Raw genomic sequence first — 25,933 nt, forward strand, 5'->3', positions numbered from 1 at the left:
CCCCCACTCTTAAGTTGGAGTCTTACTCTGTTATCCTGGCTGGAGTGCAGTGGCATGCTCATGGCCATCACAGTCTCAACCTGCTGGGCTCAGGAGATCCTTCTGCCTCAGCCTTCCAAGTAGCTGGAATTACAGGTGTGTGCCACTACACCTGTCTAATTTTTTGATTTATTGTAGAGACAAGGTCTTGCCATGTTGCCCAGGTTGGTCTCAAACTCCTGAGCTCAGGCAATCCTCTCGCCTCAGCCTCCCAAAGTGCTGGGATTACAGGCATGAGTCCCTGCACCCAGCTACTTATTTCCATTCTACTACTAAAAACACTCCTGCAGAAAAGAGTTAGTCTTCCTGGGGATCAAAATTAGACAGAGTGAGCTTGCTGTGCCTGTTGTATTACCAATTCCCACACAGATAATTTTACCTTTAAGCATAGAATGATTAGTGCTCAGGAAAAGTTCAAATTGACCTGCCTTACATCTGAAATGCAGTTGGCCTGGATTCTGTTGCTAGCAGACTGGATTTATTTTAAAGAGCCCTTAAGCCTGATTGACCTTTGATGTGATACCAAGCTTGTTATTGCTCACTGGCTAAAGCAATTTCTCCAGTAAGACAGGATCCCAAACATATCAAAGGGATCCCGTGAACTTTCCCAACTGCTTGTTGAGACTTATGGACATTGAACATTTAGCAAGATGTTGGAACTGGGGACAATCAGAACTAATCTTAGTTTTTAACTGCTCTGGGGTCCCTTCATCAGGGCAGTTTCATTTCATTCATCTGAGAACAATACATCTTTATGAAATACAGCTGACTACTCCTGGAGCTTTTGGGTTGTGCTGAAAAAAGAAGAAAATCACAACTGTTGTCAATAGATCTATATGCTCAGTCATTCTTTTCACTCTGTTTATATTCCAGCCCAGCCTGCCCGGGAATGGTGGAGAGAAATGGGTGTCATCATCCTGTGTCAGAGAATTGGCTGTGTAGAAGAAGCTTTCCACAGCCAAACCCAATGTATGGCAGCTCCCTCAGGGCCCCAGGAGCCAAGTGATGTGTTCTCTAGGTTGTCCTCTCTCAAACCAACAGTTTTCCATTCTGGCTTCATAAACTATAGACTAGCTGACAAACTCCAATAGACAAGCCTACTGTTAAGGTCAGGGCTGTATTGGTGCCATTTTTGGTGGAAAAGAATCACTATGGAGGTTCCAGGCACTGGAGGCAGAAGTTAGAAGGTACTTATGGGTACTTAGACCCTGGTCACTTCCTGAAGAAACTTGGTTGATTTGGTGAGAATGCCGACCTCACACATTCCTGGTAGCTACAGAATAATACAGCAGTCTAAAACAGTCTGAAGTTGACAGCCAGTCCAGTCAAAGTCAAATGTCTTTTGGTGATTGAAAATAAGTATTCAGTAGAATAGGCAAAAAGGACAATAAAGTACAAGTTTTAAGTGAATTACGTGTAAAATATGTAAGTTCTTGTGACTACCTGAATGGACTCACCCGAAGGAAGAAAGGAAACTTCCTGCCATAGAAGCCAACACGAAAGAACTCAGGCTCCAGGCGTTGCTGCTCCATAATGCTGTCATAGTAGCTAGCCTCCATTTTCTGTGAAAGAGAAAGGCCTTCAGGTTGGCTTGACTGCTACTGGTGTCCAAAGCAAGCTCTCCCAGGCCCAACTAGACACTACCTTCTGGAAAGGGATCATGGCAACTCAATCTAGGTAAGAAGAAGTAAGCCCTTAGCCATGACCAAGCTCTCTCCAGGGAGCTGCATCATAGAAGAGAATCTAGCCCTTCATCATCACTGGTGGAAAGGGGACAGGCCTGCCCACTACAGCCCTGTGCTGCTGCTCTGAACGTCCTTCCCAGGGCATAGAATCAACCCCATATAGACCTGGGTTTCCTGCACTTGGAGGACACACATTTAACATAGACTTTTTCTGCCCAGGGATTTCTAGTTTTGTCTGATACTTACTATAGTTGCCCCCTGACCAGGGTTGCTTGTAGCTGGCTATCAACAATTCTCAGCACCATTTCACATTAGTTCAACTTCTTCTGCTCTTGTTCTATTGTCTGACTAAAGATACTAACAACCATAGTGAGTAAGGCTAGCATCACTGGTACTGGTTCTGATTTAGGAGACTTTAAACTTGAAAAGTTAACTAACATCCATAATGTCTAGCACTACCAGAGCCAGTAAGTTTTTAAGTCTTGGGTGACCTGGCTTCACATTCAGAGAAAAACCTACTGAAACTTTGGGAAGATAGTGCTAATGCATTCGATAAAGCCATCCTTCCAGGGAGTAGTGGTCTTCAAAACCAATCAAGAAGCTACTGCTAGAGGAACACACTCAAACCCCAATCTGGATTAGGGAACAGAAGAGAGCTGGCCATAAGGATATGGGTACAGGGAGGGTGAGTTGATATTTGCTACTAATCTCTCTTTGCTGATGAAATCAGCAGCTGTTATAATTCAGAACCTAGCACTGGCAACCAGAAAACATTTGGTGCAGACCTTCAAAGCCCTTGGGGTATCTTACTTAATTTTTGAATATTTTGGTTAAAAAAAGGAAGGACAAAGTGCTTACAAGTAACCATAAGTCAAAGTGGGGATAGCTCTTATACAGTTTTTGGATGAAACATCCTTAAACAAAACCATTACAGGAAAAGATTCTCCATGAAGTCGAGCTGCCACCTCCTACTTGAAACCCCCATCCTATCCTGCCTATGCTGGCTTCTCCCTTTTCTGAGCACCAGTGGCCCTTGGGGTCCAGATCACACAATCATTTGTCAGGTGTGTTTTGGTTCCCCAGTCAGACTACAAGTGTCTTGAGGGCAGGAATCCTGGTTTCTGTTTTCCCTATACTGTCCTTAACACTAAATCAAGGGCTGGGCTTATTGTGAATGCTCACTTAAAAACTGATGCCAAGAAAGTCTGGCACCTCTCGTCAGGGCTGGGGTGGGAGAAGGGACACAACTCACCCGAATCCAGCTGAGGCTCTGATAATCGTAGAGGCTCTCGTACTGACATGCCAGCTCCCTGCACAGTGGGATCCCAAACTCCCAGCTCTGTGTCAGAAATAGAAACAAGGTTTCAGCACATCAGGCATCCTCAGACTGGCCTAAGCGCATATTTAACACATCACAGAACACAACAAACATCCTCCTGCCAGCTCCAATTCATATTACAAAGAATTTATGCCTCAAAACCAATTTGGGGAGTATGACACACAACATTGTGGCTTTCTAGTGCAAGCATAGTTTCAGGTATCTGTTCAAATGTCTCCACCTCCAAGAGGTCGTTTCTGATCACCTTGTCAAAAACAGGTATTTTCCAGTTCATTTCTGTTGTCACTCTAAAGTTATGTTAGTTTTTAAAAATTACTTACTTCTTTGTTGTATTACTCTTGATTAGATGATAAAACTGCATGAGGGCAGGGACCCTATTTATCTTCATAGGCTAGAATAATGCCAGGCATGTATAAGGTACTCAATAAATGTTTATTTAGTGAGTTAATAAAGGAAACACTTTATAGTAAGATCGTTTAAGTTCAGAAACAAGTATAGAAACCAAGAAGAAAGTGCCTACCCAAGGACTTGGTAGTAGGCCCGACAATTTCCTTAATGGAAATACTTGAACTTTAAACTAGGCTTCAGATGATCCTTGCCTAGTCAAATCCCAGGCTGTTTCTGTGGTGTGGGTCCTGTTGGGTCCTATTATGGCAACAGCCCATCCAACAGGTACCTGAGGAAGGCTGCAGTAGCCTTCATAAAGAAGCAATATTGGTCATCTCCTTTCCTTCTCTCTCTTTCTTTCTTTCTCTCTCCTTCCTCCCTCCCTGCTTTCCTTCCTTCCTTCCTTCCATGAAAGGGCTCACTGAGTGGTCTCTACTTGGCACATACTCTGCTCCTCCAGCAATTCACAGTAAAGGCAGGGTTTCTGGAAGGAGTAGGAGATTCTTAAAAGGTAGCCTATGGAGCCTCCTAGTCCTGCTCCCCTTCCTGTCTATTACAATACTCAGGCAGGTTTTGTGTTTCATTCCCTTGCCTATATTAAGGTTTAACTCTACTTTTCTATGTACTACTATAATGTGGGATGAAGAAGGGACCATTAATGCTCATACATCACACCAGTAAGCTCAGATGAGGATAACTTCCATTCTGTACTGTGCCCATGGAAAGAAAAGAGGAGAATGAATATACTAAAAGCACTCATGGCTGGGAATAGTGGCTTACACCTATAATCTCAGTACTTTGGGAGACAGAGGCAAGAGAATTGTTTCAGCCCAGGAGTTTGACACCAGCCTGGGCAATATAGCAAGACCTTGTCTTTATAAAGATTTTTAAAAAAATTAATTGGGCATTGTGGTGAGTGCCTGTAATCCCATCTCCTTGAGAGGCTGAGGTGGCAGGAGATCGAGACTGCAGTGAGCTGTGATTGTGCCACCACATTCCAGCCAGGGCGACAGAGTGAAAACCCAATTCAAAATATAGAATAAAAACACTCATGCATATCCACACCATGCTCTTGTTATTCCCTCCAAGCAGGGAGAGGTTTGCTGGGCATGTGGGTCAGTGGCGGCTCTAGGTTATTTGGGTGCCAGGAAGATAGGCCTAAATCTGTGCCTGACAGGCCTTACAACAGGCCTTAAGCTAGCAAGGGGAGGAGGCTTTGGATCAACATTGTGGGTTAGTCCGATGGCTGGCCGATAGCTGAGTATGGGCCTCCTATCTGAGTTGGTCACACAAGAGTTTCTGTAGGCTCCTACAATCTGGAATTGGCTTACTGATGCAATCTCTGCATGGGTGAATGTTTTTTGAGTATTTTTAAACAAACACAGAAGTCTCCTATGTTATGTAAAATTGAAGAATGTTGTCTGATGTATAGACAAAAGCAATTAATGTTTAAATCTTTCTTTTTGATTAAAAAAAATAAGCTTAGTTTTTTTATTTTTTTTTTGAGTTGGGGTTTTTCTGTCACTCAGGCTGGAAAGCAGCAGCGTGATCATAGCTCACCACAGCTTCGACCTCCTGGGCTCAGGTGATACTTTCCCCCAGCCTCCTGAGTAGCTAGGATTACAGGTGTGTGCCACCAAGCCTGGCTAATTTTTTGATTTTTTTGTAGAGACAAAATCTTGTTATGTGCCCAGGTTGGTCTTGAACTCCTAGGCTCAAGCAATCCTCCTACCTAGGCCTCCCAAAGTGCTGGGATCGCAAGTGTTAGCCACTGTACCCAGCCAAAAAACTCATTAAAAAAAATTTTTTTTTCCCCAGCCTGGGCAACATAGCAGGACCTCATCTCTACAAAAAAACTCAAAAAATTAGCTGTGCTTGTTGGTATATGCCTATAGTCCCAGCTACTTTGGAGGCAGAGGTAGGAGAATCTGTTCAGTTCATGAGTTCAGAGGATGTGGTGAGTTGTAATCATGCCACTCTACTCCAGCCTGGGTAACAGAGTGAGACCCTGACTCAAACAAACAAACAAAACCCCAATTTCTATTCATCTGAGTCAGGGGCTCAGCCACTACCATTCCCCAAGTGATACTATTTCAGTAATGAGACAATGGCTTCAACAAGTTATACACCTTTATATGTATTATACGTATATGCCTTTCCAATGCATGGGCCATACCCAATAGTAGGTGGTCAGAGGGTCCTACGAAGAGCCCTTTTAGGGATGGGAGCAGGATGACTGGTAAGCCCCAAGCAATCCTAAACCAGTGCTGACAATGCTGCCAATCCCATGGAAGCTAGTTTGATGGAGAATAATCCCAATATGAGAGAGGCCCAGGCTGTGCTGTAGGGAAGGGAAATCCAAGCACAAGAACATGTACTAGTAAGAGATAGGACAGGCCTTTGGCTATGGGTAAATGGTTAAAATTCGTTTTTACCACTCACTTTTTTTTTACGGCTACAGATTAGAAATCTGCATAAATTCTTTAAGTAAATCTAATAAAAACAAGCAAAGTTCAAGAAGCCCCTGCTGTAGGAGCAATAGCATTAATAGATGTGCAAAGTTGGTATGTGGGGTAGTCTCTAACACCTACAATCTAGAACTGGCTTTCAAGCCACAGAATTAAGCTGCCCCCTTCCCCAGAAAAAATCATGCTGTCTCCAATTCTGATGTACATACATGGGCACCCACCTACTTACCACCCCACACACCACCCTCTGCAGCTGCTGCCAACTGCAAGATGTCATGCGTCAGAGAAGCTGAGGGGCTGAATGGCTTGCCTAATGACACCTACCTTGCCTTTGTTGAAGTAGTGAATGATCTTCCGGCACAGTCCCTCTTTCCGCTGCCACTCTGTCTGTGATGGGTAGTGGAGGAATTCCCGCAGTGGCCGGTCCTCCCACTGCAGCAGCTCACAGTAAAGGAGCAGGGTGAATGCAGCCTCTGTGGGGATAGGCAGCATGGAGGCCCAGGGGCTGGTGGCAGGGGGCTGTGCTGAGCAGAATGCTAGGGCAAGTCATGTGCAGCCCAGGTCAGGGACACTGGATATCAGTGGGACTGCCAGGCAAGCCAATAAACCTTGTCCTTCCATGGCCTGGTCTCCTGTTCTGTGCTCCAGATAAAGAATAAAGACTGGCTCAGCTACCCAAGAGTCTCTGCACAGGTTGCCTTGTTTTGGGAAAGACTGAGACATCAGAGAGAGCTTTTGAGTTCCTTTTTGCTCAACTGACTACAGCTTCCTCTAATCTTCTCAGAACTGGCTTTTCGGAGTAAGCACCAACCAAGGCTTCCCTCAGCCCTCCCTAAGCCAGCCTCAATGCCTCCAACACCATTTTCTGCCCTCAGCAGAAATGGGAATGACCTGGGAATAACCCTTTTCTCTTTACCCCTACCATTTCTAAAAGAACCAAAGAGAAGTGTGAATGGTAATAATTACATGATGGCCCTGGAGCCAGAGGTTCCATTCCTGGAAACTGGGTCCTTAATACTGGACCCAGAGTGAAGGCCTGGCAATATCTTACTCTATGTGTGAAACAATTAGAGAGGGTTATGTAAAAACAACAGCAGCTAAGTATTCTGGCTCCCTAACTTCCAAGGGATGAGTCACTGAATTATAGCCACTGCTCAGGGCCCTCTTTACACAGCTTTCTTTTTCCTGTTCTATTTGCTCATTTTTAGCAGGCATCTGCTACTGGTAAGTTAATTAGTTCTAGCTTCTGCCTGGCTTTCAAAGCTCTACTCAAACCTACTCCCTATGACTATGAAGAATCTCATTTCTATGCATTTTGCGACCCACTTCCAATTTTAGCAAGGCCCACTTGCCTGTGTCCTCTCTCTAGGCTCCTCCTCATCCTTGCCTCTTTGTCTGTACCCTTGCCACTGGAACCTCCTGCCCAAGGATTCACACGCCTCCTCACCGAATCCAGGAACCCCTCAGCATAGTTCTGGAAATGACCCTCTGGAAGTAGAACTGGAAGTAGAACAAGGCTTGTGGCACTTAGGGCCTCCCTCTGGAACTTAGGACACTATCTTTTTCTTCCCTGCCTATATTCCTTTCAGATGTCATTCCCTGATCCACTGGAGATAAGACTCTGTACCCTCTGTCTGTTCAAACCCCTGAACCAGTCTCTCAGTCATGGCCAAGTCCTCTAGAAGTTTAACAAATGCCTCTACTGATACATAAAATTATCCAAATCCTTCTCTTTGCTGCCTTCTCAGAGGGTTGCTGGGATCATGGGTGGAAATGTATGTAGATAATGGCAGATTCAGTCCAGTCATTTTATTTAAAACATTTTTTTAATCAGCAAAATTTAAGATTCACAGTCAAGTCATTTTAGATTTAATTCTTGCCAAGCTGTGCTAGTCATAAAAGGTGGCATCTATGCTAAACACTCTGTAACATCTACAAATAAGGACAGAAGAGTCTCTATTTTTACAAATCAATAGAATGCAGTAATATTTGCAGACAAAAAGCTTTAATTTCCTTGCTTATTCAAATTCCAGTCTTATAGCCTAAGGGCTAAGACAAAGTAGCTGGTCACCACAGTAGAGAAGATGGCTATTTTGGGGGAACTATGGCATAAGGCGATCAGAAGGAACACGCATGAACACATCCTTCTGATTCAGAGCGGCTCTTAGTAAAGAGAGTTGTGACAGGCACTTTGAAATGCTTTAAATTTTGTTCTAGTTAGAAAAGGTTAAGTTTTGGATTAAATTGTAGATACAATGAAAGGGGCCCTGTCTGGCCTGTGAAGAAATCAGATGGGCCAGACTCGGTGGCTCAGCTTGTAATTTCAGCACTTTGGGAGGCTGAGGCAAGTGGATTGCCTGAGCATGCAGGTTTGAGACCAGCCTGGGCAACTTGGCGAGACCTCGTCTCTATAATAAATAACAACAAAAAAAAAATTAGCTGGGCGTGGTAGCATGCACCTGTAGTTCCAGCTACTTGGAAGGCTGAGATGGAAGGATTGCCGGAGCCCAGCCGGTTGAAGCTGGAGTGGCCGTGAGTGTGCCACTGCACTCCAGCCTGGGTGACAGAGTGAGACTGCAACTCAAAAAAAAAAAAAGAATTCAGACAAACACTCTCTACTCTTCACTGGGAGCTTGATGTTGGGCTGCTATGCAGTTGCAAGGTCTGAAGAGCCTAGTCTGTCAGTGAGTTCTGGAAGTCCCAGGATTTGGGGGAATACTTCTTTGTTGTGGCCTCACTTAGCTCCAGATAGGAGGATTGACAGTGAGCTCATGATGCTCTGAACCTGGTGCACCAGAATTTGGAGATCATCCTTGAGGCTTCAGAGGGGTGCATAGGAGGGAAGGAGAGTGAAACAGTCTCAAGCAGTGAAGGGCATGGCACAAAGGCATGAGTGGAAGTTCCATCTGTTGAGGGAAAGGAATGAGGTGAGGAGATAGCATGAGCCCTAACATAAGGCAGGGTCATCATGCTGAAATATTTGAAGGTGCTGGAAGATCAATAAATGAGTGTTTAACGATTGTGATAAGTGGATGGGTTTTTCAAATGTTTGTCATTAAGGCCCAGGGCCTTTCACTGCTAGTTGTGCATATCCCTTCAGCCTGTTCTCATGGGCAGGCATGACTCTCCCCTCTCCCTACTCACCTGTGTAGTTTTCAGCCTGCAAGTGCATGTCACAAAGCTTATGGATATAGCGGATATACATCTCTTCTTTGTTAATCTCAGATTTGTAAAAGTTCTATAAGAGAAGAAGGAGGAAACAGACACAAAGATGAGAAAGTCTGCTACCTGTGGAGGCCATATCTGAGCTCTAGGCAGCTGGTCAAAGCCTTTGGTGTGCTGGGTAAGAGGGTGAGGGTAGGCCCTGGAGGCAGCACCAGAAAGAAAGAACTAGCCACAAGGAACACCTGCTGGGAGTGGAAACTGGCAGGTCTGTGGGAGCACTGAGTAGTGTGAGAGAGGAAGAGCATCAGATCAGAAATCAGGGCAGACTTGAATTACCCTGATTCAAGTCAGGGTTGGTGGGACCTTGCTAAGAGGTCACACTAGAGTTATGCCCAAAGAGAAGCTCATTTCACTCCTTCCCCAAGTGGGAATGTGTTTGGGGAGGTTCAGGCCTTCAAGATACCAGTAACAGAGCTGATGCCCTGACTCAGACCCTTAGGCCTACAGCCATGTATTGTAGAAAAGTCAAGACAATCACAGTACAAGATCAGAAACCATTCTGCTTGGTAGATAGTAGGGAGAGCCAATGTCCTCTCACCATCAGGTTAACAGTGCAGCCGATCTTCTTATTCTCTGTTTCCTCTCCTTTCATGCAGTCCCTGGAAGAGAGTGCATAGATGAGCACCCATGATTTGAGCTGGCATCTCTGAGACAATACACAGAACTGCAGTATCACTGGGGTTTTAGTGTGACCAAATCCCAGATTAGAATGCCCTCCAACAGGAACTACTTCCACAGATAAGGATTATACTCAGAGCTCCCTTCGAGCTTTGGACCCACTCCTGGGGCTCAAAGATCTCTTTTCAACTAAGTCCCTTGTTCTGGAAACAAAATGCAGAACCTAGAACACCTACCAATGTCCTAAGCACAAAAGAGTGTGTCAGCTAAGTGAAAGGCCAAATCCTCAGGTTCCCCAAAAGAAAGGCACAGAGTTCTCCTTAAAGGGAGGTTTCACTTTGTGGGACAGTGTTGAATAGAAGCCAAGACCCTCTGCTTCAGGGCCCTGTACATGTTCACCACCTAGCGGCATTTATCCCTATAGTCTCCTTCCTGTGTATTAGCCTTTAAAACTATCTCTCACCAGAAGCAGCAGGTCTGGTGCTTCTTTCTGAGTTAAAGGCAGCTTCAGCCAGGACTGAGCTGCTTTCATACCTATCAGGGTCAGGGCTGGCCTGTGAGAGACAGAACAATAGGAACACTGAGAAGGGATCCTTATCAAGGTAGGGAGAGGGTTGGTCAAAGTCAAGCTTCTGTGGGCAGGGGCAGAGGTCAGGCACAAGGGGATGAAGGAGAATAAGAACCAAACTGGTGAATCCAGCAAGAAGCCTCCTATATACACAGCCAGTCAGAGTCCCATCTGCTTGCTGTGTCTCCTTCCACAGCACCCCACACTGCTCTGGAGAAGATCTAGTTTCTTGTACAGTTGTATATTAACAGCTCTGGGGAAAAGCTGCAGAATGGATCTCTAGGGCTAGGATGGAAAGTGTGTCTTGGCTTTGCTCCACTGACAGGCACAGGGCCCAGTGAGGAGCAGAACAGCTGGAAGTCAGGAGCCCCAGGACAAGTCACTGAACCTTTGGATAGACATTTCTCCCCAACCTTCCCAGCAAGCAAAGGGAAGACTCTGAGGTGACTTCTTTGAAAGGAAGGGATATTGGAAATCCATACCACTTCCATGGTCTTCGGCAAAGTCAAATGTCCTTCCTATGTAGCTCTGTTCTCAGACTTGACACCTCTATGGGGTTTGGTACCAAGGCTCTCCTTTCTGGGAAGGTTTGCCCTATCAGCACTGATATAATTTGGATGTTTGTCTCCTCACATCTCGTGTTGAAATGTGATCCCCAATAATGGAAGTGGGGCCTAGTGAGAGGTGCTTGGGTCACGAGGGCAGGTGTCTCATGAATGGCTTGGTGTCATTCTTGTGGTAATGGGTGAGTTCTGGCTCTATTAGCTCACATGAGAGTTGGCTATTTAAAAGAGTCTGGTACCTCTTTCTCTTTTGCTTCTACTCTTGCCATGAGTTAAGCCTTCCTGAAGCTTCACCAGAAACTAGGCAGATGCTAGTGCCATGCAGAACTGTGAGCCAAATAAATCTCTTTTCTTTACAAATTACCCAGCCTCAAATACTCCTTTGTAGCGATGCAAAATGGAGTAATATAAGCACATTCACCCCAGAAGGCATTTGGTTTTCATGTAGCCAGATATGAGGGTCCTTAACATCCCTCAGCAAAATCTGTCCTTTATTGTGAGGAGGGCCAGGAAACTGCTTGACTTTTCAAGAGGAGTAAGCCTAAGGGCAGATAGCCAATTTGTTCTAAGTAACCTACAAAGTGGCAAGAGGTGCCTGTCTCCCCAACAACTAGGCCCCAGGGAGGGCATTGAGATCTTACCTAGTCACTTTGGAATTTAGTTGTTTGTATTTTCTATAAAGTATCTGAAACATTTACCAAGCATTACCTTCTATTTGGCCTTAACCAAAACTTCATAGCCAAGCAAACCAACAGAAAAGAACTGGCCTCAACACTGATGTCAGGGGCATTCCTATACACCTTTGTGCTCACGACTGTTTCTCCTATGCACTGCTAACAGTAAGTTCCTCTGTGTAGCTTTGCATCACTTCTGTCTGACTACTCAACAAAGTGGATGCCTTTTAAAATCTCTGACTTGGGAGCAGCAGTTGCTCTCCCTTTTGCTCTTTCTCTGGAGTGTAGGCAGGGAAGTCTCTCATCAGAGGAAGAAGCTTCTGAAGCATCTATCTCACCTGTGTACACTGGGCAGGCTGGGGCTGAGACCAGTGGCCAGGCAGCCCTCATTGTGACAGGAGGCTTCATAACCTCCAGTGCCCATTGTAGGTAGAGGTCTCACTTAGAGCCACAAGGGTTTGGCAATCCTAGCTCTATCCCTGTCTGTTCCAGGAACTAAGAAAATCCTTCTAAGGCTCTGTTTCCTAATCTGAGAAATATAGTTACTGCTAGTGAGCATCTTTATATCTGACACAGAGTGTCTGGGATTCACACAAAGGTTAAAGACATTAACACAAAAGTTGAAGAGGCATTCCACTGAGTACCTAAAATATTGCCAGTCTAAAACTGAGTCTCTACAGGTTCATGTCATTCTAGAGTACAACCTATTGATTATTTATATAATCAATGTATATATTTTAAAACTTTCAACAACTAATTTCTTTTTGTTTGACGTCCTTTCCTTGAATTTTATCAACTATTTTCTTAATACTTTTTTACACTGCATTGGGGTATAGAACAAGAGTTCCTTGGTTCCTGTATAGTCTCCCAGCAAGTTTATCAATTAATAATTATCTGCTGCACACCCGCCAGGAGCCAGCCCCATTAAGAGAGCAGAGAGGTAAGGATAGGGTTCCTATCCCCAAGGAGCTGGCTCTCTTCTGTAAGGTAAGACAAAAAGATTAGATAAATGGTCATCATCCAAAGTATGCACAGATAGGTAAGTTCCTGGCTTGGGAAAGCCTCTTTGATGAAGTTAAGTAGGAAGGCTGCTCTTGGGAGAGAACACTGCATATAGAGAAGCCTAAAGGGAAGATACGAATGGCTGAGTGGGGACAATACAGACAAGGAGTCAGCCAGATCTGGGTTGAAATCCTGACAGTGGAACTCCCTAAATGTATCAAGAGCACTCACGTGGTAGATTTTCAATAGATAGGAGCTATTACAAACATCACATTGTTTCCTTTCATGTTAACAAGGAGCAACACTGGGAGGTTGGGATACAGGGCACAAGCATTGGCGACTGGTAGAAGATAGGGCTAGAGAAATGGGCAAAAGCCAGTTCACAAAGGGATTCTGAAGCCACATGAAAGCCTTTTGTAAATATCACTACTGAGGTAAGAAATGGAGAATGAAATTGGTTTTGGGCATGAGTTTGAGTTGCTTATAGAAGGTAGCTAGAGAAATCATATAGGCAGCCAGAACTAGGCCTTGGAGCCTAAGAAATTAATTTCTGCTCTTTTTGGTAGGCCACAGTGAATAAGGCTGATGACCTTTAGTAAACATTGCAATAATAGGGAGGTGTTGAGCTTTATCTATCTTTCTTCCCTGTCTACTTGCAACCTCAGGAGAGGCTGGGAACCTGGTATGAGCAAAGGAGTCCCCTGCTCTGCAAGAGGCCCCAAGGCCAGCTTTGCCTTTGTAAGGTCCAGGAAAAACAGGCTAAAGCTCGCACAGCACTGCTACGCTACAGAAAGAGGAGATGCTAAAGATATGAGCATATTTCTCAGGAATTCCATTTCCATATCCAGGCCAGTGTACTGGATACCCATGTCTTTTGCATAGCAGCACGTTGTACTTCAGCAGCAACTGAAGATAGCCTAAACCCCCTTATTTCCTAATCCATAGGTTGAAATGCTCCCCCTACTTGGCATTTGTACATCTTGCAGCACAGAGAAGACAACTACTGCTTGGAGCTGGGTTTCATTTCTTTTTTTGTAGAGATGAGGTCTCGCTATTCGCCCAGACTGGTCTTGAACTTCTGGACTCAAGTAATCCTCCTGCCTCGCCCTCCCAAAGTAATGAGATTACAGGTGTGAGCCACCATGCCCAACCTGGGTTTCATTTCTTTATCATTCTTTCTCATTCCTCATTACTTTCCTCTAGGCTTCCGAAAGGCAAACTTAACCATCACCTGAAACCTGCTGAGAGAATAATTAAGGCTGCAGTGGTAGTTTCATTGTCACATTTGGACTAATTCAAAAGCCATGATATTCCTGGGAAGGCAGATGTTCACTAAAACAACTCTAATTCCACATGAACTCTCAGAGTGAACATAGCATAAAGATCTCTGAGCTCACAGGTTATTTCCTCTAATCTGCTCTGGCCACTACCAGGGGACAGAAATAAATTGACTTTAGGCAAAGTACACAGGCATTGAAAAGTGGGGTCCCCAGCCCCTGAAAAAGCCAACTGAATGTCCTCCAGGTGATATTTAGGGAAATATCTGCTCATTTTCCAGCCATATGGCTTTGAGGATGGTCTGCACTAAGGACCCACAGCTGTTCCCTGCTTTGCACTGGAGCAGCTTTTCTCTTCCCTCTTGCTATGCCCATTCCTCTGAGCCTTGCCTTTTCTGGATGGAAAGTCAGATAACTTCATGTCCCTGGGATACCTCTTGGGTATTCACATTTTAGGGAGGAATCCCAGGAAACCGTCTACCTTTGGGAGAAGACTCTGTCTTTCCTTGGGTATCAGCAGATTCCTAATGATTGGTGATGGCATCCTACATCAGAACATTCCCCATGAGGGGCACCTGGTCTCAGTTTTGAGGTCAGAAAAATTCTGCTGCTAGAGAGAGTATTCTGACCAGAGAAGAGGTCAGATAGATGCCTGAGAAGATACCTGTAGTCAAGAAGACGTTCCATGAGGCGGGTGACTGAGGTCACAAAGGAAATGCCGGTCTCGCGCCATGTTTCCTGTTCAACCTTCTCCAGGAGGCTATTGGTGGAGGGGTGGGGGAAGCAAACACAATTCATGAGCCTTCCCCTGGGCACAAGAGTGAGGTCCAAGAGCCCATGGGGGCTGTGACAGATCTGGAGACAGCAGACTTACCACACTGCAGTCTTACCTGGGGTAGGGCCCAAACAGCTGGGTTCTACTCCATGCAGCAGAAAGCAAAGACAAGGAGGTTACTGAACTGGCAGCAACAAATGAACACATCTTCCATTTCCCTGTACAAGTTCCTAAAGATACCAGTGAAGTGGAAGTGAAGGAGCGGTTTAAAGGTCCAGCCAGCTTAGGTGTATACTGTGAGGTCTATTCTGAAGGAGCAGCTGAGGAAGAGGTTACTGAGGGATATGCCTGGCTTTGCCAATTGGCTATCTGCCTCATCCACTTCCCAGAGCCACCCTCAGCAAACATACAAACCAATCTCTTCACAGAAACGAGCCTTGGGGATCCAACATAAGGGACAGTGAGCAAGTCCAGGAGCTACCTTCAATCATCCAACTGTCAGAGAATGCTGCCATGCAAAATGTGCCACAGCAAAGAGCTAAATGCTAAAGTCCTTTTGTTACTTGACAACTCCATGTTCCTGGTACCACAGGGCAGCCTCTGGCTTCTCCAAAAAGCCTGGCTTCTGAGATCCTCTGGCCATCCCACAATTCTCTTCTAGGGGACAATGGCTCTTTCTGCTTGCTCCAGTGATGAGTCCATGTCCAGTTCTCACTCCACATAATCCCATTCTTGATTCCTTTCCACACTATTCCTTGCTCTCTAAGGTAATGAAAGTCATCTGGAATAACAGGCCCAGCTGAGGGCCCAGTACTGGGAACTCAACCCCACAGCATGGCTGCTGTTAATGCTACTGCTGTGTGATGACTGTCTCTCTGCACAAAGCATCCTGCTTAGGCCCGGCTTCTGGAAAATGAAGGTTTCCCATGTTATCCATATTGTTAGAGAGAGAGAGAAGGCAAGACCTCTAACTCTGACCTCTGTGGCTTTACTCATTGAGAAATATATCAGTACTTCTCAAACTGTGTTCTATAGGCAGAAGTGTTCTGTGAGCACACAAGCATGGGAAATGCTGGTCACTATGCCTTCCTTTTGGAGATATTTTCATATCCTTTTTTTTTTAGATGGGGTCATGCTGCCCAGGATGGCCTCAATCCTTTCACCTCAGCCTTTTGAGTAACAAGGACTATAGGCATGCACCACCACACCCAGCATATAACTTTTTGTGCATTAAAGATTTTGAAAAACCTTAAAGAGGCTTGCTCAATTTTGTTTAACTGAATCTTTTCTAAACTAATTAACCCATGATTTACTTTTTTTTTACATACCAATACACATCTTCCCAAAACACAAATTGTGACATACTACTCCATGTTATCTGTGGCTCTCAGTTCTCAAACTGATTTAAAAAGAATTTATGAACACTATCTGGTCAGGTAACTAGTAATTGTGGGTTATTTTTGTACTTTTTCCTTTGTAGTGAAGTCATTTGTTAGTGGTCAAGGAAGAGATTCCTCTACCTTATTTCCACAATTAGAATCATCTTCTGCTGAAAGAGAAATACTAAAAGATGGATTCATTTTTACAAGTTATAATTATGTAATTTTAAAATAAATTCATATTTAATGTCATGACTCATTAAGAAACAAAATGGGCATGGTATAGCAGAAAAACCTCCCCCTCTTGAAACAGGAAGATCTGGGTCCTCCTTCCAGAGCTGCCTCTTACTGGTCACACAACTGAGGGCATCTAGCACTTCCCTGAGCCCCGTTACGTCATCTCTCAAGCGGGAAGGAGAAAAATCTCTGCTCTGCCCATCTTGCAGGTATATTGTCAGGATCAAATAGGATAACAAATGTCAATACATTTTACACACTATAAAGTTCTAAGTGAATGTATAGCATTATTACTGGAAAAATACATTAGAAGTTTGTCTTCAAAATGATACTAAAACAAAGATAATCTCAAAGCTGAAAATGATGAGTAAGATAGGGAGGCTACCCCAGAGCTGTAAATGTCCTAAGATTTTATTTTCTTAGGAAGATAAAATAACAACATCATTGTCTACCTGGGAGGGCCATAGTTCCTCCAAATCCCTCCTTAGGTCTCTTGGCTTCCATCAACTCAAGACAGATGCCATAGAATGGTAGACCTGGGAGAATCTTGATATCATTCAGAACAACAACCTCACTTCACAAACAGGAAAACTGACCTGCAGAGGGGGTGGTGACTTGTTCAAGAGTCCTCTGGAGTGTTTTTTAAATGGATTGTATTATCTTATAAAGCAGGCCAAAAGGGAGTCCTTGTTTCACAGGAAGATTTGTCCCCCACCCTGAAATGCCATCATTGAGCCCTAAACTGATTGAGTCCCTATGAACCGTTTGTCCAACCAAATGCAGTACAGGCTATGAAGACATACAATGGTCCTTTTCTTGTCAGCAGATCTAGGAGCTCAGAGTCATTACCTACCTCTACCTCTTCTGTCAACTATGGCAATCCCTGTAGAAGCTTGCTTTCTTGTTGACAGGAGGTGAGCACTGTTACCACCAGGAATAACCCAGGTCTTTCTTGATAACCAATTTCTAAAACCTGCCCAGTGCAGTTATAACCTCTACCTTTCATTGGCCCACTTCACCCCTACCCCAATGTGATGTGCTTAGGGCTGGAGCAGCTTACAGTAGGCTGAAGAGCTCCCTGTAGCTCTCGTCACCTTTCCCTTCTGACACCATGCTGTCCAGCTTGTCAATCAGCTCGGCCTCCACCTAGAAGGAAGTAGAAACTTCATAAACCTGAGCCGACCTAAACAGAAGAATGGAAAATCTGGTTCCTGTGATGAGGATTGTAGGAGAATACTTCTGATTTTGTCCTTGCTTCAAATTGTGTCCTTGCCAGGGAAGATAAGATCTCATCTACACCCACCCTGTAGGTGAGATTAGGACTCTACTGCTCTGCAGTTGAGATTAGGATCCTGTGGTTTTTCTTTGGCACCAACACAAACTGTCTCATTCTCCTTAGTGAAATGGTTATTCAAGAATGTGAACTACTGAGGTACCTATACTCAGTCAACATTAACTGCTTAATAAATTATATCCAGTTCTATATGGGTACTAGAAGGTTTCTTCAGGGCCTCTGAACCTTATTTGCATAATTGTCAATGAAGTAAGAGTGAGTTTTTAATAAGTGATACTACCGACAATTAAAAAAAAAAGATCTCATCTACAGCACCAAGAAACCACTCTGCCTCCCCAAATCATGAAGGCCTCTCCCCTTAGTGGTTTAAATAAGGAGTGGGACTTAAAAGTATCAGGTACCCTTTCCAAGTCTAAGGGTAAAAGGCAAGGATTCCCTGGAGAAAAAAGTATTTTGGATCCAAAAGAGGACTTTGTCAAGTATTTTTCTTTCTTTAAAAATATTTGGTTACTATTACAACTTTACCCTCTAGTCAGCCAGCTAAAAAGAAAGCTTGCTGGGGAGCTTGCCCTTACTCTAATTGTTGACATTAATCGGGGTTGAATGAGATGTGTTTCCTTCAGAGATTTTCCTTCAGGATAATAGGCTCTACTGTTTGTACCCACAGAAGATAAAGCTCTTGGGCTACTCTTCTTGCCACTGCTGTATCACTGAGTTCTCTGCATTTGTTACTGGATCCTAGAACCATAAAGAATAATACTACATCTGTTCCTACCCTATGGATCTGCCCAGGCATTCAGTAGTGCTCAGCCACTTTTCTAATAGGCCTTACTGGACTTACTCTGAGGTGAGAAATTAGCTGAAAGTGATGTGAGATAAAATCTTTTTAACCCTTCTTTATCCTTTAAAAAGTGGTATTGTGATATTATTTATATAGATACTTCATATAAACAAAGAAATCCTGGCATGCTGCATTTAATAATGTAGTATTATAGAAGCTTTGTTACTCCATATAGGGACAAAAAAATCTTAAGGCAATGGAGTAATAAAAGAATAACTGAATTTGTAAATTCATTAAAGGCAATTAGGACCTCTGAAGTCTCATCAGCAGAAAATGAGGACAGATCAATAAATACGGCCTTTTTAATAGTGGTCTGCTACATAGTCAGAGAAGGAATGAGTCAGCTGTTTGAATATCTATTTCAGAAGAAATAGAAAATCTGAGACCTGGAATCCTTAGGGATCAGTGCTATCTTGCTCTCTTTATGTAGGGAAGAGGCATAAGTAGGCACTTGCTTGGGGTCATATGAAGTCAGGTAGAGTCAGGTCTAGAAGACAAGGTGTCTTACTCCCAGTTCAGAGCTTGTCTTGCCTCATGGGGTCAACCTGCTGGCCACAAGGCTTCTAAGAGAAGGGCCTGATTATAACAAGGGATATCTCATCACACATGGAGCTATAGGTTGATTTTACATCCCAGAACAGAACAAAAAGGAGGGGAGAAGACCTGAAGCAGCAGAGAGTACAACAGTGCAAACAGGGTATAGCAGTCCACTGGAATCTAAAGGTTTTCAAAATGGGTCTCTGAAGCAGCAGTAGCAGCCACATCAGAGATCACATTAGAAATTCAAATTCTCAGGCCTCCTTCAGCCTGTTGGATCCACAACTCAGGATAGGGATGGAAGTGTACAATCTGTGTTTTAACAAGCCCTTCAAGTGGTTCTGATGACTGTTCAAGTGTTAGGACATTTGTACTAGGCAAAGAAGTTGGTGATGGAAGCAAATGAGAACACCAGTGTATCTAACCCCTACAGAGATGATAAAGGAAGAAGGTTTTAGGAGAAATCTAGAAATCTAAAACATGGGATACTGAAGATGAATGTAAATAAAATCAACATCTCTAAGTTAAACAAAATAAGTTCTTCACACATATCATTAATACACAATTAATGATATTGATCAGCAGATTTTCAGAGTTACTTTTCTTTTAGAGAACCAAAATTCCTAAAGTGATACCTTGTTATTTATTCAATAAACATTTGTCCTGTGACATAACAAGCTGTATAGTTATGGACAAATATTTACCTCTCTGAGCCCAAGTTTCCTAACTTGTGAAATGAAAATGGTGGTAACACTTCTCTTCAGTGTCACAGTGCCCTAGCTCTTCAAGTGCCCAATAAATGTTTTTATTTTCATCTCCTTGAGCCTACCATGTCCCAGGAACCTTGGTGAGTTCTGAGAAATAAAATGCATAAGAAATAATCCTGGTGCGTGAGAGCTCATTTTCTGGTAGGGGAGGCAAGCACAATAGCTGACACAGTTCATCATGGTCAGTGCTAAGATGGGGTACACACAGAAAGGGTATTTCAAAAAATAGTGCAAAAAAAAATGTTTCTGGCTTTTTGATCCAGTCATTACAGGTTGAAAAATTTAACTAAGGAAATAGGGATGAATATTTTTTGCAACTAAGGAAATAGGGATGAATATTTTTTGCAACATTAATAACAAATGTTATTGGGCTGGGCCCCCGCAGTGGCTCAAGCCTGTAATCCCAGCACTTTGGAAGACCAAGGCAAGAGACCAGCCTTGGCAACTTGGTGCTGGGTGTGGCAGCACGTGCCTATAGTTCCAGCTACTTGGAAGGCTAAGGTGGAAGGATCGCCTGAGTCCCATAAGTTGACATAGGGGTGTGGCCATGAGCATGCCAGTAGCACTCCAGCCTGGGTGAGAGTGAGACTCTGACTCAAAAAAAAAAAAAAAATTGAATCTAAGTTTCTAAAACCAGGAGCATAACAAAATACATTGTGGTCCAGTCACGCCATGGAATAAATGTAGCCTCTAAACTGACAGAGTAGTACAGAGAAGCATTAACTGACATGAAGAGATAGTCATAACAAGTTGCTACCAAAATATAAAAATAATAAATATTTGCATTTTAATGTTTCTGCATTAAACAAGTATCATTTTATAATTATAAAAAAGTATTTTTAGTATGTGGTAAGAAGTAGGGAAGTAGTTAATGGAACCAAAGTTGTAGAAAGCACAGTCAGAATCAAGACCAAAAAGTTGTTGGATTTTGGTGATTAGGTTATGGGTGATCTTCAAGAGAGCAGTTTCAACAAAGGTGGGTATGGAATATATACTAGACTGAACTGATAGGAGGGTGAGAAGTGGAAACACCAGGATTAAAAGAATAGACTACTCTTTTAAAAATATTTGGTGGCAAAAGGAAGCAGCAGCAAGATTTTTCTAACCAAAGACAACAAAGTTTACTTGGCTTGCTGGATATTAACTATTTATGATATCTTATTGTGAGAAAGAACTAAATTCATCACCCAAGTCTTGAAATGTGAGCTCCAACTTAATCTTTCACAAAATTAAATTTCCTTATCAGTGTTAGTGATGGTGGAATGTAGCCCAGCCCCTCTTTTAGTAGATGTAAGTGACCCAAAGCGCAGTTTTGCGGTGTCATCTACTTGGTAATTGGATTTTCACATCAGGTAGTTGTCATTTTGCATAATTAGAAGGCACAGGTTATGATAACACAAAAAGGCAACTGCTCCTTTTTTGTTTGAAGTTATTATTTCTCAAAGTTCTGGAGGCATCAGGGTAGCACACTCCATAAGTGGATTTATCTTAAATACCATTTATTAGCCATGATAAAGAGCATCTATAACAAAACCTAGAGCTAGCATTGTGTTTAATAATGAAATGCAGAATACTTTTTCCTAAGAACAAGGTAAATTTGCCTACTCTTATTACTCTTATTTAACATCATAACTAGAGGTCCTGGCCAATGCAAGGAGGCAAGAAAAAGAAATGAGATAAAGAGAAATAAGACTAGAAAGGAAGAAATGGGGGGACTCCTGAAGATGGTGATGACATAAGTGGATCCGTGAGACTCTCTGAATGTGAGTTCCCAAAAACACTCTTACTTTTCTCCCTGCAGCCCCCTGCCCATTGCCAGCCACACTGGTAGGAGGCCGGAGGACTTTTGGTCCCACACAGGGCCAGATATTGCGGCCCGGCTGCTGCTGCTCCACTATATATGTGATTCCTGCTGGCTAGGGAATCCCGAATCCCAGATCTCCGCTCCCTCCCTGGCTACATCGTCACGACCAGCACCCAGCACCAAGCTGCCGGTCACCCAGGGAGGTTCTGGGCGCCCGCCCCTCAGAGATACCGGTCCCATTTCTGGCTGAAGTGCCCTGTGAGGGACCCAGGGCCACCACCTGCCCTTTGGAGCTTTGGAGATCTGGAGCCCTGGGCCCACCCTGGCTGAGACACTCAGCATGCCACCTCAAGCCTGTGTAAGGGAGCTGAACCCCAAGCTTGCGTAAGGTGCTTATCGGAGGCTCCCAGCACCAAAGGAGGGAACACCCGACCCTCTCCTCCACCCCAGCCTGCTAGTGGCACCCCGGATCCAGAGCCCAGCTGTGCAGCTGGTCCCACTTAGAGACCCACACGAGCATCTCTAAAAGTGAAGGTAAAACTACCACCTGCACCATTTTCAAGGCAGACTTGCATCGCCCTGCCCACCTATCAGAGCCTCCACCTCGGTTCCCATGGTGACATCATTAAACAGGAGACAAGGCCCCTCCCCTGTGCTGAACAGACTGAGACAACTAAGAGTTACAGACTTCCAAGGCAACAGGCTAGCTGCCTGCAACAAAAACAGAGGGGAGAGGCAGGAGATCAGAACTCAAGGGACTTTAGCCACTACAGGATGAGAGAAAAATCTACACAAATGAAGAAAGACCAAAAGAAGCATATGGGTTTCTCCCAGGCTCCTGGGAGGGCAGACACTGAGAAAACTGACTTCGGAATGCAAACAATGAAGAGCCCCCAGAATGACTGGTCTCAAAATACAAACCTAGATATCAAGATATTAATGGAGAGATTAAAAAGAATTGAGGAGACTCAAGAAGAAACTAGAAAGGAGCTGATATCTGAAATAACAGTAATAAAGAATACTGTGAATGAAATAAATAACAAACTGATAAGCATGGAAAACAGAATTACCCAAGCAGAAGAATCTCAGAGCTTGAGGACCAACATAAAGAACTAACCCAAACTCTCAAAAACACAGAAAACAAGCTCAAAAAGACAGAAAAAAACCTTCAAGAGATGAGCAATTACCTCAAGAAGCCTAACCTAAGAGTAATTGGTCTTCCTGAGGCAGAAAGAGAGAGAGAGAGACCACACTGGAACAAACCTTCCATGAGATCATTCAAGAAAACTTCCCTTATCTAATCAATGAAGCAAAAACTCAAACACAGGAGATTCAGAGAACCCCTGCAAGACAACAAATGAGAAAACCAACTCCTAGACACATAATAATTCGCCCAAACAAAGTTGGCATAAAAGAAAAAATCCTAAAGGCAGCAAGAGAAAAAGGCCAGATCAACTACCATGGAAAACCAATTAGAATAGCAGCAGATTTATCCACAGAAACCCTGCAGGCTAGGAGAGCTTGGAGCCCTATCTTCAAAGCCCTATCTTCAAAGTTGAAAACAATTTCAACCAAGAATAACCTACCCAGCCAGACTAAGCTTCACCAGCGAGGGAGAATTAAAATCTTTCCCAGATATCCAATCCCTAAGAACTCACGCTGCCATCAAACCACCTCTACATGAAACACTTAAGAACGTACTAAACACAGAAGAAAAAGGGGAAAAAAGAGCAACGTTCTTCACAAGAGTACAGGAAAAAGAATAAAATACACATGAACCAACCCCAAAAACAAAAGAAAGACAATAAACCAAGTGGAAGAACAACTCTATAAGAACTCTATGATAGGGACGAACTCTCACATTTCAATAATTAGCCTGAATGTGAATGGACTAAATGCACCACTGAAAAGACATAGAATGGCAAAATGGATAAAATATCACCAGGCAACAATATACTGCCTTCAAGAGACCCATCTCGCTAGAAAGGACATACACAGACTCAAAGTAAGAGGATGGGAAACAAATTTTCAGGCGAATGGAACACAAAAGAAAGGGAGGAGTCACGATCCTAATTTCAGACAAAAATACCATTTAAGCTATCAAAAATTAAAAAAGATACAGAGGGCCACTACATAATGATAAAAGGTTCACTACATCAACAAGAAATATCTATCCTAAACATATATGCACCTAACATAGGTGCACCAACTTTTATAAAGCAACTCCTAGGAAAACTAAAGAAAGATATTGACTCTAACACCATCATAACTGGGGACTTTAATACCCCACTCACAACCCTCGACAGATCATCGGGACAAAAAATCAGCAATGAGATCTGGAAGCTCAATGTGACTCTGGACCAAATGGACTTAATTGATACCTACAGAACACTCCATCCAAAGACCAGAGAATACACATTCTACTCATCAACTCATGGAACGTATTCCAAGATCGACCACACAATTGGCCATAAATCAAGCATAAGCAAATTTAAAAGGACTGAAATTCTACCATGCACCTACTCAGACCACAGTGGAATAAAAATAAACATCAACACCAACAAGGTCCCCCCAAAACCCACAAAGACATGGTCACTAAACAGCATGATACTAAATAACTCCTGGATCAATGATGAAATCAAAACAGAGATCAAAAGATACCTGGAAACAAATAAAAATGAAGAAACATCTTACCAAAATCACTGGGATGCCTTAAAAGCTGTAGTAAGAGGGGAATTTATATCCCTACAAACACACATGAAGAAAATGGAAGGATCACAAATTAACAGCCTAACAAGCCACCTAAGGAAGCTGGAAAAACAAGACCACAAAAACCCTAATTTCAGCAGAAGAATCCAGATCACCAAAATAAAAGCCCAAATCCAGGACATAGAAGACAAAAAGATAATACAAAAAATCAATGAAACAAAAAGCTGGTTCTTCAAAAGGATAAACAAGATCAGTGGTCCCCTAGCTAGACTGACCAAGAAAAAGAGAGAAAAAAACCCAAATAAGCACAATCAGAAACACAAAAGATGAAGTCACATCTGACCCTGAAGAAATACAAAAGCTCATTAGAGACTACTATCTACACTTGTATGGAAACAAACTTGAAAACCTCAAGGAAATGGAGGACTTTCTGTCATCACACAACCTACCTAGGTTGGAACAAGGAGAAACTGAGACCCTAAATAGACCAATAACAATCAAGGAAATTGACTATGTAATAAGAAAACTACCTACAAAAAAAAAGCCCTGGACCAGATGGCTTTCCAGCAGAATTCTACAAGACATTTAAGGAGGAGCCGATTCCAATCCTACTGAAGGTATTTCAGGTGATTGGGAAAGATGGAACTATTCCCAAATAATTTTACAATGCTAACATCACATTGATACCCAAGCCAGGTAAAGACCCAACAAAGAAAGAGAACTACAGGCCGATATCTTTGATGAATATAGGTACTAAAATTCTCAACAAGATCCTAGCAAACCGGATTCAACAATACATCTCAAAATCATCCATCATGACCAAGTAGGCTTCATCCCTGGGATGCAAGGCTGGTTCAACATTCGTAAAACAATAAATGTAATTAAATATATCAACAGATGTCAAAACAAAAACCACATGATTATATCATTAGATGCAGAAAAAGCTTTTGATAAAATCCAGCACCCCTTCTTCATAAAAACCCTCGAATATCTAGGCATACATGGAACATACCTCAAAATAGTAAAAGCCATCTACAAGAAACCCACAACCAGCATACTCCTAAATGGACAAAACTTGGAACCATTTCCCCTGAAAACTGGAACAAGACAAGGATGCCCACTCTCACCCCTCCTGTTCAATATACTATTGGAAATCCTGGCTAGAGCAATCAGAGAAGAGAAGGCAATCAGGGGTATCCAAACAGGAAAAGAGGAAGTCAAGTTATCTCTCTTTGCAGATCACATGATTGTGTACCTTGAAAACCCAAGAGAATCTGTCAAAAACCTCCTTACACTGATAAAGGCCTTCGGCAAAGTCTCAGGATATAAAATAAATGTGCAAAAGACAATTGCATTTCTTTACACCAATAATAAACAAACAGCAACCCAAATAAAAAGCACAATTCCATTCACAATAGCCACAAAAGAAATGAAATACCTTGACATGCTCCTAACCAGAGACATGAAAGACCTTTACAATGAAAACTACAAAACTCTGCTCAAAGAAATCAAAGATGACACAAACAAGTGGAAAAATATCCCATGCTCATGGGTTGGAAGAATCAACATTGTGAAGATGTCCATCTTACCTAACGCAATCTACAGATTCAATGCAATACCTATCAAATTACCAGCAACATTCTTCTCAGACCTAGAAAAAATAGCACAGGAATTCATATGGAAACACAAATGACCAAGAATAGCCAGAACAATACTCAGCAAAAAAAACAAAGCAGGTGGTATCA

The 25,933-nt window shown here is 43.1% G+C and overlaps 1 protein-coding gene across 6 annotated transcripts in view; it reads right to left on the reverse strand.

Moving 5' to 3' along the window:
• Positions 1-17,389, reverse strand: part of DOCK3 (dedicator of cytokinesis 3) — a 41,774-nt gene extending 24,385 nt beyond the window's left edge. For 5 of the 6 annotated variants that reach the window (XM_008055254.1, XM_008055255.1, XM_008055253.1 and 2 more), the window contains exons 1-8: positions 17,297-17,372; positions 14,736-14,762; positions 14,510-14,605; positions 9,682-9,742; positions 9,063-9,156; positions 6,243-6,391; positions 2,977-3,063; positions 1,497-1,601 (exon numbers count right to left, since the gene is read on the reverse strand). In XM_008055254.1, coding sequence (XP_008053445.1) covers positions 1,497-1,601; positions 2,977-3,063; positions 6,243-6,391; positions 9,063-9,156; positions 9,682-9,742; positions 14,510-14,605; positions 14,736-14,762; positions 17,297-17,349 — 672 coding nt within the window. In that variant the 5' untranslated portion in view covers positions 17,350-17,372. Of the gene's footprint in view, positions 1-1,496; positions 1,602-2,976; positions 3,064-6,242; positions 6,392-9,062; positions 9,157-9,681; positions 9,743-14,509; positions 14,606-14,735; positions 14,763-17,296 lie in introns of all 6 variants that reach the window. The other variant, XM_008055256.1, reaches the window with a different exon arrangement.
• Positions 17,390-25,933: the final 8,544 nt, after the last annotated feature.

This window comes from Carlito syrichta, unplaced genomic scaffold (assembly GCF_000164805.1).
Source record: "Carlito syrichta isolate Samal-C Ts95f unplaced genomic scaffold, Tarsius_syrichta-2.0.1 Scaffold301796, whole genome shotgun sequence".
Taxonomy (NCBI): Eukaryota; Metazoa; Chordata; class Mammalia; order Primates; family Tarsiidae; genus Carlito; species Carlito syrichta.